General features: G+C 35.8%; 1 protein-coding gene across 2 annotated transcripts in view; it reads left to right on the top strand.

The window, feature by feature from the left end:
• Positions 1-15062, top strand: part of PRKD1 (protein kinase D1) — a 332420-nt gene that overhangs the window by 270930 nt on the left and 46428 nt on the right. For both annotated transcript variants that reach the window (XM_059373029.1, XM_059373028.1), the window contains 8 exons: positions 1607-1817; positions 1978-2055; positions 4209-4413; positions 5855-5978; positions 8299-8376; positions 9637-9916; positions 10987-11039; positions 13099-13171. In XM_059373029.1, coding sequence (XP_059229012.1) covers positions 1607-1817; positions 1978-2055; positions 4209-4413; positions 5855-5978; positions 8299-8376; positions 9637-9916; positions 10987-11039; positions 13099-13171 — 1102 coding nt within the window. The remainder of the gene's footprint in view (positions 1-1606; positions 1818-1977; positions 2056-4208; positions 4414-5854; positions 5979-8298; positions 8377-9636; positions 9917-10986; positions 11040-13098; positions 13172-15062) is intronic.

Below are 15062 nucleotides of genomic sequence, written 5' to 3'. Positions count from 1 at the left end.
TTAAGGAAAATAGTTGAGGAGTGATTTGGTCAGCTTTTCATAGGATTTTCCAAATCTGAGAAAATTATAAAATGCGACATCAGATCAACTTTTATTCTGAGTGTTGAAACTTTCCAACTATGGAAAAATATCAATTTTCATTTTAGTCTATACTTAAAACTGGCCTGTTAACTACAGTTACTAAAGAAGGACACATAAAACTGAGACCTAACCCTATGGATTTAATTATTTTTCAATTCCATTGAAGATACTTATTCGGTATATTCGTGATTCTGGTCTGGCAAACCTTTGGCGTATCATTATAAGCTCCTTAAACTTCTCTGGAAGAGTTGAACTTTCCAGAGTAATTATCCTTTATAGTTTTCTTTTATAGGATTGTAATTATAAATTTATCCCTATGTAGAACTTCATCTCAAATTTCTTTTTATTGTAGCTAGTAAATCTGCAAATCAAAATACCCCCATTTGGTAACAAATCGTGCTACCTTTTGGTGCTGATAGGCATTGAAATGGGTGGAAATTTACATAAGTATGATTTTCTTCTCATCTTGTCAGTAGCCATTCCAAATCAGAAGCTGAGTAAGGTAATAATATAAGGGCTCTGGAGGCAAACAAATGGAATTTCGTGTTCTGGCATTTAACTCAAAAGAATATATTTAAATTTTATGGGCTTAGATACCTTGACTTTAGATAACAAAGCCTATCTTGTAAGTGTCTCACACAATGATAGCTGAGGGTAGAAGTTTAATACACGAGATCTGTAAGTCTTATAACTATTAAAAAGTAACTCAGTTTCTCTTTTATTCTGATAATTCTTAAGTACATTTCCATGATATCAAGAGCTACATGAAATTGCCCAAAAACATAGAAACACAGTTAATTTTAATTCATTTAAGTAAAAGAGAAAAAACCTATGTACTGGACTGATTAAGTAATTTTAAAATGAAACACAAGAGTGCACAGATGTGTAATTATAACCAAACACCCATATTTGTGTGTCTTGTATAGTCCACTAGTTGCTTTGTTTTTAATTATAAAATGATAGTATCATTTTAACCCTTAACTTTCTTTTGTTGAGGAATAATACCAAGCCACATTTATTTTTTCTTTGAGGAACTTCAGAGGAACTGTAAGCACTTTTTTAATGATGTCATATGCAGAATTCCTTGCCTTTTTTTAACCATGTACATGTCATACCTCAAAAAACATCAATGAAATGACATGTGTAGTGGGGTAAAGTACCATTGTGTGTTTGTTTTAAACTTTATACTTCTATATTACAACTAATTGTTACTTTTTAAAATCCCCAAATTTGAAAGTCCTGGAAATCAAGTTCAAATATTCTGATCTCTAATTCTCTTCTTTTTAGACTATAAAAATAAGGTAATTCAGATGAGAAATAGAAGGGGTATTAAATTATATTAAATAACAGAAACACGGCTTTAGTTTATTTCTTTCATTTCCTTATGGACCATCACTAAGCAGTAAAACAAAACAATTTAAAAAATTATACAGATAGATATATAAATATATCTGTATGTTTATATGTATATATAAATCAAGGCACCTCTTACATCTTATTATCCTTTATTGTATTGCAAAAATAGCAAAAGTCACCATCTGAGTCCTTTATTGGTCGGGAGAAGAGGTCAAATTCTCAGTCATACATTGGACGACCAATTCAGCTCGACAAGATTTTGATGTCTAAGGTGAAAGTGCCACACACGTTCGTCATCCACTCATACACCCGGCCCACCGTGTGCCAGTACTGCAAGAAGCTGCTCAGGGGCCTCTTTCGGCAGGGCCTTCAGTGCAAAGGTGAGAAGGATCTTGTCCCCCCTGGACATTTGTCGCCAGCCACACGTTGATTTAGAAAGTAGTCCTCATCCGTTTGAAGTCACTGTTCTTTTACTTAGTCCACAACTTCTCCTTCTGACAAGTGCTTGGTTTTTGTTTCCTTCTACATCGTTACAATCAGATTGCAGATTCAACTGTCACAAACGTTGTGCCTCCAAAGTGCCCAACAACTGCCTTGGTGAAGTGACCATTAATGGAGGTAAGCAAAAGATCAACCGTCACATCTGTGCTTCTGCCCTGTTCAAGAGTGTGTCCCTAATGACTTGGCAGGATTTTTTTTTTTTCCTGTTCATATACATGTGACCCAGCCCAAAGTAAATTATGGGCTCAGTTTTTCCTATTTTACATTAGAAAAGGGCTCGTCATTGAGTTTTGACTGAAATCAAAGAGCTTTGCATGATTTTTATGCAGTGCACAGCCAGTACTGAAGTCTTGGATGTCCAGAATTTCTTTCTCAGCTTTCTTCTTAATACTCCTTTCCTAGTTTGTTCAGAAGTGTAGAAAATGTTGGAATGCCTGCAAGTTATAGCTCTTGGTCTCTTTTTCTCCATCCTTCTCATTCCAAGCACTGGGATAAAGATTAATCTATCTTTCCTGTCAAGGGAGGGAAGAATCAGAGACTGACCCATCAAGAAATAATCACCCATTTCCTTCTTCTACCCAGTTAATTCCATTATATGTATGCTTATTAATTTGAATCCTCAATATAATAAAAAAGAACTTTAATTCAGTCAATTAAAAATATATATTGTTTTTTATACTTGGGAATAGTCTTTTGGGAAAACTCAACTATAAAAATTAACACTGAAGGACTCCTAAGAAAAATACAATGTCCTAAAGGAAAAATTGATGTTTTCTTCCCAAGTAGTATTCCTAATAGAGTCTTTAGCAAAATATTTGATTTAGTACCCCAGGCTAACTTTATCTATAGATGGTAGACTGCTTTATGCCTTCAGTTTAATACCAGTTTTGTGATTCCTCTGAGGGAAAAAAGAAATGTTGGACAGAAGGCCAGAGAAACAAATATTTTTATTGCTAAAACTCTGAAGAAAATAAAGGGTTATCTTTACTCTAGAACTTTCTTCTCTAGAAGAAATATGTACCTAGAAGAAGAGGGGAAATCTCTCAAGGAAAGCATTTCTTTACCAGTTCCTGCCTTGGAGATTCATGGATTAGCTCCCAAAATGGAAAACTTGGCAGTTTTCCTACTTTCTGTGGCATGTGGAATTGACTTTGTTCAGGCCAGGAAATTTCAGTATGTTCTTGATAACTGGAACTAAGGGGAAACAGTGCAGTTTTTTATATTGTTGATTACTTTGAAATTGCATTTTCCCACACAGTTAGAAAAATTTGGTAAAAATATGAATTTCTCAGACTTAGCAGGCTGCAGTCCCTGGTCCATTTTCCAGTTTTAAAATAAGGACTCTGCATTAGTAAGTACAGTCAACACTTGAACAACTTGGGGCTTGGGCTTAGCTACCCAGTACCTCCCCTCCAGGCAGCTGAAAATCTGATTGTTAGCTTTTGGGTCCCCAAAAATTGACTGTTAACAGCCGACTATTGACCAGAAGCCTATTAGTAACATAGATGATTAACACACATTTTGTATTTACAGGTATTCTATAATATATTCTGACAATAAAGTAAGCTAGAGAAAAGGGTTATTTAAATTGTAAGTAAGAAAATATACACTTACAGTACTGTATTGATTGAAGAAAATATTTGTATAAGTGGACCCACATGGTTCAAGTCCATGTTGTTCAAGGGCCAACAGCAATTATAATTTATTACATTACCACCAAATGCTTGATGACAGGATTCAATATTACTTAAAATATCAAATATCTTAAGTATTTAAAAACTGCTGCTTATGTGACCAATTTGATATATTGGAATCCGTGACTTAAAAAGTTACTGGAATAGCAAGAATCAATGACCCTGACTTTTCTTGCATGTGAAAGTTTCCCTCATCTTCCCATGTATCCCTTTTTTTCCCACCAAAGCTATGCTACTGAAATAGACCAGTTTCCTCCTCACTCATTCCTGATATCGCTTTGCTTCCTAGAATTTTGCTTCTATCCTGCACTTGGCTTCCTACCATGGCTGTCCATGTCTTTTCATGTTTTTAGGTTTAGGGGCATGAAAAAGAAACATCTGGTTGTAAAATTATCTGTTCATCCTCTGATAACTTCAGATATTTATGAACTAAAATTTTTTTAAAAAGGAAAGATAAATTCTTGAAATAAGTATTTTTTAGGGCTTCCAATTGATATATTGTAGGATTGCCTAGCCCTCTTAAGCCCTGACTCTAGGATTCCAGGTTTATCTTCATGGATGCAAACAATTTTTTAGATTTGCTTAGCCCTGGGGCAGAGTCTGATGTGGTCATGGAAGAAGGGAGTGATGACAATGACAGTGAAAGGAACAGTGGGCTCATGGATGACATGGAAGAGGCAATGGTTCAAGATGCTGAGGTGGTGATGGCAGAGTGCCAGAATGACAGTGGGGAAATGCAGGACCCAGACCCGGACCCAGAGGACTCCAACAGAACCATCAGGTGGGAGCTGCACTCCTGGTCTCACTCCAGCAGGGGAATTTCCTCTCTAAGAGTCTTTGCTATTTTTATCTGTTGGAGAAGAAATTTAAAGTGTGTGCTTGATTTGTTTATGAATGTGCTATAAACTGTAGAGGAAAGCCAGTGGAGTTAGGAGGTCTGGATGGCCCTAGAGAGGTATAGGTTTGCATCCTTTCCTAGCTGCCTCTTTCTGTGATCTCTTTTCTTTTGCATGTGAGAGTTATTCATATTTGCCAGCCACAGGTTTACTGCTAAATTAATGATGATTCATAGCTCATTGTGTGGACCTGCAAAGATCAGGGGCTAACCTCAGTGGACATTATCTATCTTATAGCTGGCCCCTTATACAAATATCACTTATGTCTACATCTCACTGTTCTGTATTTTATTTCAGAAGTATGTGAAATTTTATACTTGGGATTTAATCATCTATCCTTCTTGATTACTAGATGAACCCCATTTTTGATATCAGGGATCAGTACACTATGGCCAATGAGGCCGCTGCCTGCTTCATAATAAAGTTTTATTGAAACATAGCCATGACCATTCATATTGTCTGTGGCTGCTTGTGCACCTCAGTGGCAGAGTTAAGTCTTCTGCAGAACTTAAAAATGTTTACACCTGGCCCTTTGCAAAAAAAGTTTCCAGCCTCTGATTTATGTTATAAAATGTATTCAGGCTTTGGTGTCCATTTTACAAATGCCATATTTATTGGCAAACTGAAATTGTTCATGGGCGGAGCAATAAAGTAGTTGGAGTTTTTCCATTTAATGGCATAAGAAATATACTGAAAAATATTAGTCTTATGACAGAACTGTCTCTTGAAGGCATACATTTCTGTAGTTTCCAAGTGGGGGAATATTGGAGAAGGTGCTTGCATATATGCACAGTGGTTGAGGAAGAAAATATGAAGAGACAGAAGGGAAAAGCAAAGAGATAAAGGATCAGCATAATTCTATGAACAATAGTTATTTAAGAGAGTTTAAATAGCAGATTCTACTTTTTATGAAACTATCCAGACTCAAATTCATGTTCTGTGATATTATGCACATGATTAATATTTTGCCTGTAGTCTGTGATAATAAGCAAATAAACTTTTTATGTGTATTCCAAATACCGTGGTCTCAGTACACTAAGACAGTAATCTATCTGGTGTTTCCCTGCAAACTGAACACCATGTGGTTCAACCTAAAAACTAAGGTGGTTATTATCCTCCCTTGGGATTTTTAAAGAGTACATGTGAAGTGCCTGTCACTTAAACTAATCCAGATTCTGAACCATGGTATTCTGACAATGCATTTCACCAAAAATGGGATCTGAATGTTTTTTGATTTTCACTCTGAAATAGCTGAAATAAGGTTTTATGCAGGAAAGGATCTGTATCTAAAAACATTTCTCTCCCAAAATATTTTGACTTTGCAAGTCCATCAACAAGCAACAATATCCCGCTCATGAGAGTCGTGCAGTCTGTCAAACACACGAAGAGGAAAAGCAGCACAGTATTGAAAGAAGGGTGGATGGTCCACTACACCAGCAAGGACACCCTGGTAAGATCTACAGCCCACAGCTGACTCGTGGCTCCCTAGCTTTCATTAGAAGAATTGCTAATGCCTTGTCAAGACCACGGGAGACTTGAGTTACCAGGAGCAAAGCTGTGTTTAGGCATGGTGGAGGATCAGGTAGAACACATTAACAGTCTCTAGGTGTCAGATGTAGTTAAGCAAGCAACTGAGTTAGAAGAAATGTAGACAGCAATCTCAGAGAAACAAAGTCATTTACCTCTGTTACTTGAGATGATCTCCAAACAACTTGAATGTCTGCCTGTCATTTTATAGCAGTCATGGAAATGACAGCATGTGCTTTCAGAATGCTCCTTTGTGATTCAGAATTTTAAAAAAAACTACTACATTTTAGGGAGAGAAAAAACAACGATAACTGTTAATATACTTTTAAATCCCTAAGTGTTCACTTAAAAACTGACCTATTTGGGAATACAGTAGTTCTGTATTTTATTTGATAAAAGACATATATTTTAAATTTTAAAATGTAGTCTGAGGTGTTCACTACTCCAGATTTTTCTAATAGGTGATGAATAAGATTGTGCATATGTGTAAGAGAGAAAAAAAATCATCATTTTTTTTAATTTACTGACATTTGGTGATAAGCATCTTTCTCAGTTACTGGTATTGTTTTCCTCCTCACCTCCTATCTATAGGATCACTAACATTTCTTTAGGTAGATAGACACCCATAACATAATTACTCTATCTATAATAACAGTGTTCTCTGCTGAAGAGAGATTTATATGACTTACTATAGGATCCAATTGAATATCATCTTCTAGTTCTTCCTAGACATGGCATACATATGGTATTTAAAACATATCTAATATATTTGACCAATCTAAGATTAGTTGTGGTTGAGACCAAGAAAACTGCTAGGGCTTCCTATTCTAAAAAGATGAATATACATAAACATACACACATAGACACAGACAGAGACACAACACACACACACACACACACACACATACACACACACCCTAAAATTATGGAGCATATCCCTAGACTGAAAGAACCTCATCATCAGATCATGGAAGTTTAGATCTGTAGTGGACTTAAGAGAACATAGAGCTTGATGCCTTTCCCTGACTTTGCTATGTTGATGTCATGGAGTCAGACTTGACATCCAATGAAATATTTTTTAGTTCTTCTGTAAAATTCAGAATTCTTCCATTTCTAATGAAGGCCAGAATACTTGACTAGATAAACATGGTATTCCCTATGTTCTGAAATAACGAGTATACGTAAATTTTACATCTTTTCTATCTAACCTTTTTTATTATATTAAGAACTACAAGTTTACCTTTAGTTCTTCACGCAGTCAAATAAATTTTAAAATAGAAATATTTTATTTATTTTTTTAAAGATTTTATTTTTATTTATTTGACAGAGATCACAAATAGTCAGAGAGGCAGGCAGAGAGAGAGAGAAAGAGAGAGAGAGAAGAAGGGAAGCAGGCTCCCTGCTGAGCAGAGCGCCTGATGCGGGGCTCAATCCCAGGACCCTGGTATCATGACCTGAGCTGAAGGCAGAGACTTTAACCCACTGAGCCACCCAGGTGCCCCTAAAATAGAAATATTTTAAATAGAAATATTAGAATATATAGAAATAGAAATATTTTAAAATAGAAAGGTACCTGAGTGGAGTAGTAGGTTAAGCATCCTATTCTGAGTTTTGGCTTAGGTGATCTCAGGGTCAGGAGATCAAGCTCCTTGGGCTCTTCATTCTCCATCAGTTTCTCTCTGTCCCTACCTCTGCATGCTTGCTCTCTCTAAAATGAATACGTCTTTAAGGAACCAGAAATACTGGGGGGAGCCTGGATGGCTCAGAGGTTTAAGCCTCTGCCTTCAGCTCAGGTCATGATCTCAGGGTCCTGGGATTGAGTCCCGCATCAGGCGCTCTGCTCAGCAGGGAGCCTGCTTCTCCCTCTCTCTGTCTCCTTGTGATTTCTGTCAAATAAATAAATAAATTCTTTAAAAAAAAAGAAAGAAAGAAACCAGAAATATTTACTATGCATGCATTAAGTGCCAGGCACTACACTGAGTACAAATATATTACTTCATTTATTACTCCTAACTCTGATGTAGAAGTGGAAGCAGAAACGTAACCACACAGTTGCTAAATAGTCATCTTCTGGAGTCTAAAATTCAGTGTGAGTCTTCCTGGTCTAGAGCCTGTGAGCTTCCCACCATCAGATCTTATGTCTCCATTGGGAAAATGTTTTGGTTTTATCATTCTTGGGTGTTTATTTAATCCTGGGTATTTAAAAAATTTTTAAAAGATCCTAAATCTCACTTCTGTTTCAGCGGAAACGGCACTATTGGAGATTGGATAGCAAATGTATTACCCTCTTTCAGAATGACACTGGAAGTAGGTACTACAAGGTAAGGATGGTTCGTGCCTTAACTGACGTCTCCTGCTTCCTCTTGTCTTTTTGGGAATGTAGGATGTTAGGAATACAAAATACGTCAAACAGATGTGACTGTTTTGTGCTTGTTACACATTTTTTTTTTCATGTAGTTTATGTACTTTGGGGGGAATCCAGTTGTGACCCCAAGTTAGTCAACTGTGAATTTCAAATTTCCTTGAGAAGTGCTTCTGGCTCCACGGAATGGTGGTGGAGAAGAGGAAGTTTAATAGAGTTTGTTAGATATGTGTATCTTAACTAGAATATTCAAGGTCCAGCAGATTAGCTACAAGAAAATTCTTGAAATCGACTACATCCAGTTTTTTTGTTCATCTGTAGTCTTCCATAGGGGGTTAAGAAACATTGTATGATATCTCCATGCATTGCCAATATGCATAAGGAATACTTTCCTTTAGAGAAAAATTTGGCTGCAGTTTCCATTTTGTCTCTCTATGTGAAATAATACAGATGTCACATAATGTATCACCCAGTAAAACATGGTTCCAAAAGAAGTTCATAGTGAAAACAGTATATACTCACTCCCTCACAATTAATGCAGCCTCAGCCATAGCTGACGTGACTCACAGTGTCTACACAGCTCTAACAGGAAAAGGAAACCTCATTAAATTTTAAATGAAAAACTTTACTTTAAAAGTTATTATTTCTTAGTCACTCCATACCTCTGGGTAGACAATGTGGTGATTAATTTTTTTTATTAACAAAATTGTCTTTTAAAAGCAGTTGGTTTTAAAACCAATCTCTGTGGTCTACCTCACTCAAACTATTCATTTGGCTATACTATTATATTAACATCTATTGAATCAAATTATATGATTCATTTTCAGGGCCTAAAAGGATAGTTAAAGCTTAGCAGCAGCCATGCATATCCAAATGCATTTCAAAAGTGTTGTGATTCTATCTCAAAGTTATAAAAATTAATCATTTGTATTCGTAGATCTTAATGCAGGTTCAAAGTCATCATTCCTATTTGTACTTTTTCTTGCCACATGAATAGTAAAAAAGGCCCTTGAATTTTTCTGGCAAGAGGAGATGATAAAGTTTCCCCTAGTAAAGGTATTTTTGAAATTTGCTTAACAGTATTCTGTGTTTAATAAAACTGTTTTATATGAACAATGGCTATTTGTTATGTCATTTGTCACATGTGCCTAGCATGAATTTTATTTGAACATTTATAGGCTTTTGATAAACTGCAGTTAGTACACTCTTTCATCCACAGGAAATTCCTTTATCAGAAATTTTATCACTGGAACCGGCAAAACCTTCAGATTTAATTCCTAATGGGGCCAATCCTCATTGTTTTGAGATCACTACAGCCAATGTAGTGTATTATGTGGGAGAAAACGTGGTCAATCCTTCCAGTCCACCACCAAATAGCAGCGTCCTCACCAGTGGCGTTGGTGCGGATGTGGCCAGGATGTGGGAGATGGCGATCCAGCATGCCCTCATGCCCGTCATTCCCAAGGGCTCGACTGTAGGTTCGGGAACCAACTCGCACAGTGAGTCTGCTCTAGTTTCATATCTGGAGGACAGTTGAAGAGAGCCTCTTTGGGGCTGACTTAGTTTATTGGGGAACATAGGGTTTCTTATGTAGAAGCTGCCCCCCCTACTAAGGTATTTCATTAAATTATCCTAAGTTATTGTTTTCCTTATTTTATATGAACAGTTTAACAAATTCATGTTTGAACATTGAACAAATTCAAGTAAACCCTATATATTAGGCGACAGCAGAAACCTAGAGCTATTGGTCATAAGAGAACAAGTAATCTAGTCGGCTTGTGTTTGATCTGGAATGCCAGTCTTGTTCTTTGTAAATCTGAGTTAACATGTTCCCTCAAAACCCCCAACATGGTACTCTGTGCAGAGTACTTGAAAATACTTGATAATTGTATCCTAGGAAGAAATCTCTGTTAGTAAATTAATAGAATGAGACAGATTTTACCAAAATGCAACCATAATCAAGTGTTGAGGATGAATTTTAAAAAGGTATTTTAAAGGAATATCTATGTAAAAATGTTTAATTTTTATATTTCATAATGGCTCTTAATAATGAAGCCTATGGGGGGGAAAACCTGTTTTTCATATCTCAGTAAGTTATTTGGTGAATGATTATAACTTTTTAATTGATGTATAAACCAATATATGTATTAATAAGTTATATATGTTTATTTGGGTGCTAAACATTTTATGTGAGGTCTTTATTTTAATACCTAAAACAACCCTGGCAGGTGGACATTAATGATTTTGCCTGTGTTACAGGTGAGGAAATCAGGCCCTAGAGAGATTAAGTTGTCTCAGCTTTACCAGAGTTGTGAAGCAGTAGTCAGCATTTAACCCAAAGCTTCAGGACTCCAGACTCTAAGCTGACAAAATATTATTTTTCAAAGACAAGCACAGAGTAAATCTGTAATTATAAAAGGAAAGAAAGGTTCCAATGAACATTTTCCTATAAACATTTAATTGCTGTGATTTAAAAATAGCCCTGCAACTTGATTAGTAAACATCTATCTGGTCACTTTGCTGTTACTTCTCTTACTTCTTTTGTGTATTTTTTAACATATATTTCCAGGAGATATTTCTGTGAGTATTTCGGTATCAAATTGCCAGATTCAAGAAAATGTGGTGAGTGTGTATCTACTTATATAAAACTTGGTAATGTGATTCTTTATTGGAAAATAAGAGTATCCTAACATACATGTTTATTTATCTAACATTTTAATTTTCAGTATTTTCTAGAAAGTAAAGTAGGGTCTATTAGGAAATTTTTCTTCGTAAGATTTTAGAAACATTACATTATATAGATTTTTTAAGTGGTTTTCTATATCACGTAGTGTGGAGAGCGAAATACCTATTATTCATCTCGGATAAACAATTATAATGCAGTGACTGATTTTTCCCACATTTGCCCACCTCAGTATTAGAATTTTAATGGTTGATATAACACAATACCAAACAAAATTAATTCTTTGAGCTGCACAAGTAACTTAAATATGCCCTTATTCTCGTTTTTCGATTGCTACTTAGGAGTACTGTCTTATGACAAGGAGTTGCAAATTCTTTTAGAGTCACTCGTGCATATCAAGACCTCCAAAAACTGCATAAATCATCAGATTTTATGGGTCCATATTCCAACACCCTAGTTGGCTGTGCACCATAACTCCATCCTTTCAACTCAGTTTTTGAAAAATTATAGACATGAGATAACATATTAAATTTTGTCATGGCAGGGAGCCAAAATATAATAGAGCCTTTCCTATCCTGTCCTTTGACTCAGACCTTTTGCTCTATTTTCCCTGCTATACCTATGATCAAAAGCAAAACGTTTATAGACTTACTTTCCCTGATGTGGGTTTACTTTTTGAAGACTAAAATCCATGAAGCTATTCATCACTAGTTATAGCTTTGCATCCTTTGCTAATGGCATAAAGTAAACCGAAAACCAAAGCCAAATTGAAGAGAATTAGGAAAACCTCGTGGTGAAGGTTAGTTGTGGTCTTATGCTGTTAATCTTGAAATATATTTGTAAACAGTTGCATTCCTGTTGCTCTTGCTCAGCCAGAGAAGACTTTGGGAAATGAAGGTTAATCTGTAAGCCTCCTGGTAAATTCTAGATACCTGTCAGGTCATTCCATCCTGTCGAGCCACTGTTAATCCACTCAAAATTTGGAGTGGGCCATTGAGCCATATGATTTTTCATATGGAACAGCTGGTACTCAAAATACTGAACAGTATTAATTTGTTTTCTTGTCTCTAGACAACCTTGAATTCACCCCCTGGTTATTCTGAAGGGGTAACAAAATAGAGACAGCTGGGAGTTGTTTTATAGGAAGAGGAACAAAGGAAAAGATAAAAGTGGGTAGGAGATGAAGAGGGTAGGATTTGATGTTGAAGGACTTTCTGAAAGGACAAAGACTAAGAGCAGGGGATGGGAGGAAATTCAGTATGATAAAATAGGAATATATAAAGTGAAAAGCATTATTTGTGTTTTCATGACTGTAATCATCAAATCAGAGGCTGTGAGATGTTAAAACCTAATGCTTTCTTTAGCAATTATTATTTCAAAGAGAAAAGACTAGACATTTGGATCCTTTGGCCTCCAAAAGTAGTAAAATATAGTAAAAATAGCTACCTCACGGACGAGAGTATCACAATGGATTGCCATTCCTTTGTGGTGTCTCCAACTCCCAGTGATTCAGCCCCTTGCATTTAATCCACCTGGGGATGAATGGTTGATAAAGAAGCATCCTACCAGCCTAGCCATAAAGAGTGAAGTGATTGGAATCAGGACTCACACAGACATGTGACAGGGACCTATGATTATTTCAACTGAAATTTCTAAATAACCATCCCCACTAGCAAATCCTTTTTTGAATACTTAGAGTAAGTAGCCTAGTATAGTTTCAAGTCTTTTTCTCTGCACTAAAACATTTGACTGAACATTACAAAACCTCTGCTGCTTAAGAACCAAATAGTTTGCAAAAACATTACCTATTTAATTAATTGAAGAATGTGCTTTGATTTCTGTAGTGAAGCTGTACATTTCATCTAGCATTTACAATCTTATCGTTTACCTTAAAATATCTAGTAATATTAGTAATATATATAATAGAATTATGTAATTTATCAGGGCTAATATTTTGTTCCACTTCATCTTTATTTTTCATTGGACTTGCACCTGTAGGACATCAGCACAGTATATCAGATTTTTCCTGATGAAGTACTGGGTTCTGGACAATTTGGGATTGTTTATGGAGGTAGGTTAGTTCACTAGTATTTTTATTAACTTGGAATTTTAGCTACTTGTATTTAAGTATTAAGCTACTTGTATTTAACAGTAATATCTCCAAGAAAAAAAAGACAAGACCTGTGTATATATATTTTTGTATGTATATCTTTCCATGTTTTACCTTTTCAGAAATTTCTCTTGAGATAGTCACTATCTGAAAAACTCGGTATTTCTGTCTTGTAAGAGAAGTTTTTCTACTCCTAAAAAACTTCTTTTGCTTAACTATTGACAAAGTCTACACATAATACTGATTAAATATTGGCTTACTTAGACAAAATATTGAGAAGCAAGGAAGTCATAATTCAAAAGAAATTAGTTCCATTTTCTTTTAGCATATTTAATCAGAACTCTACAGAAATAGATTCACATAACTAGAGGAATAATCTTTTAATTCTAATATCCATGAGAATGTATTTCATTAAGCTTGTCATTTTTTAAATTTTTGAAATGAAATACTAGATTTTTACCATTTTCCTTATTGTCAGGCTATCTGGTGAAATTATTATTAACCCTCTGCTATTACAGATTCTAGCCAGTTCAGTTATATTTTTCAAGTCTTTAAGAAACATTTAATATTTATGCTTTATCTCTACTATAAACTGAGCCCTCAATTTTCAGTTCCTGGGTATAACCAGTTAAAAAAATTATCTTTTTTGTGAGGTGGGAGGTTTCTGAAATAATCACAGTGTCTCACTCATTATTATTTCTGTTAGTATAATATGTGCTTTTTTAGTTAAAAACTGATTAAGTTATATTCTGTTCTAAAAAGTGATCTGCGCTGTACTTGACTGGCCCAGTCAGTTGAACATGCAACTCTTGATCTTGGGGTAGTGACTCTGAGACCCACACTGGGTATGGAGTTCACATTAAAGAAATAAAAAAATAAAAAATAATTTTGATTCTTATAAAATGCTGAAATGATATTTTTTATGGAAAACCCACCAATGAGTCGGCAGACACTGTGGTTTTTGTTAATGCATATCAGTGTAACAGTGCTGTACAGTGTAATCACTGCTTGCAAAAAAAAAAAAAAAAAAAGTCATGTGACATACAGAACATAGTAAATAGGGACACCTGGGTGGCTCAGTCGGTTAAGTGTCTACCTTCGGCTCAGGTCATGATCCCAGGGTCCTGGGATCAAGCCCCACGTCAGGCTTGCTGCTCAGCGGGGAGCCTGCTGCTCCCTCTGCCTGCTGCTGCTCCCCCTGCTTGTGTTCTCATGCTCTCTCTGACAAATAAAATCTTAAAAAGAAAGAACGCAGTAAATATACATAACTGCACATCATGTAGGGGTGAGAAATGAGGTCAAGAGGGACCAGCAGGTGCCAGATAATTTGTAATACCCAATACTGAAGGAGCAGGCCCAGCAAAAGGCCTCCACAAGGAAACTTAAAAGTGAAGACCAGACAGGTAAGGGATGAAGCAGATGAGAACTGCCGTCAAAAGAGAGGTCAAGTACTCTATATCACGACAGAGGAGTGGAGGCAAGAAGCTCTGACCCTTGAAGAGAGTAAAGAATAAAATGACTGAGTAGGAATAGAGATGGCATGCAGTGCGTCAAAGAGTAAGTGATGTTGAGGAAGTAGAGAATGGGAAAACAGGACAATCTGGTAGTAAAGGAAAGAGGAGTCAGAGGGAAGTCAGCAAGAGTCTGGAAGGAGTCAGAAGGAAGAGTGAGAGTGGAGAATAGGGGGAAATTAGATTTACAATAAATGGTTGATATAATGGAATTTCAGGTTAGTTTGTATATGAAAAAAACTTGAATAATTAGGTCATTTCCATACTTATTTAACACTACTATATTCTAAAGATTTTATTTATTTATTTGAGAGAGAGAAACAGAGAGAGAGCAGGGACAC

Source organism: Mustela nigripes, chromosome 13 (genome assembly GCF_022355385.1).
Source record: "Mustela nigripes isolate SB6536 chromosome 13, MUSNIG.SB6536, whole genome shotgun sequence".
NCBI lineage: Eukaryota > Metazoa > Chordata > Mammalia > Carnivora > Mustelidae > Mustela > Mustela nigripes.
The sequence above is the reverse complement of the archived record's forward strand: the minus strand, read 5'-3'. Positions and strand labels throughout refer to the sequence as shown.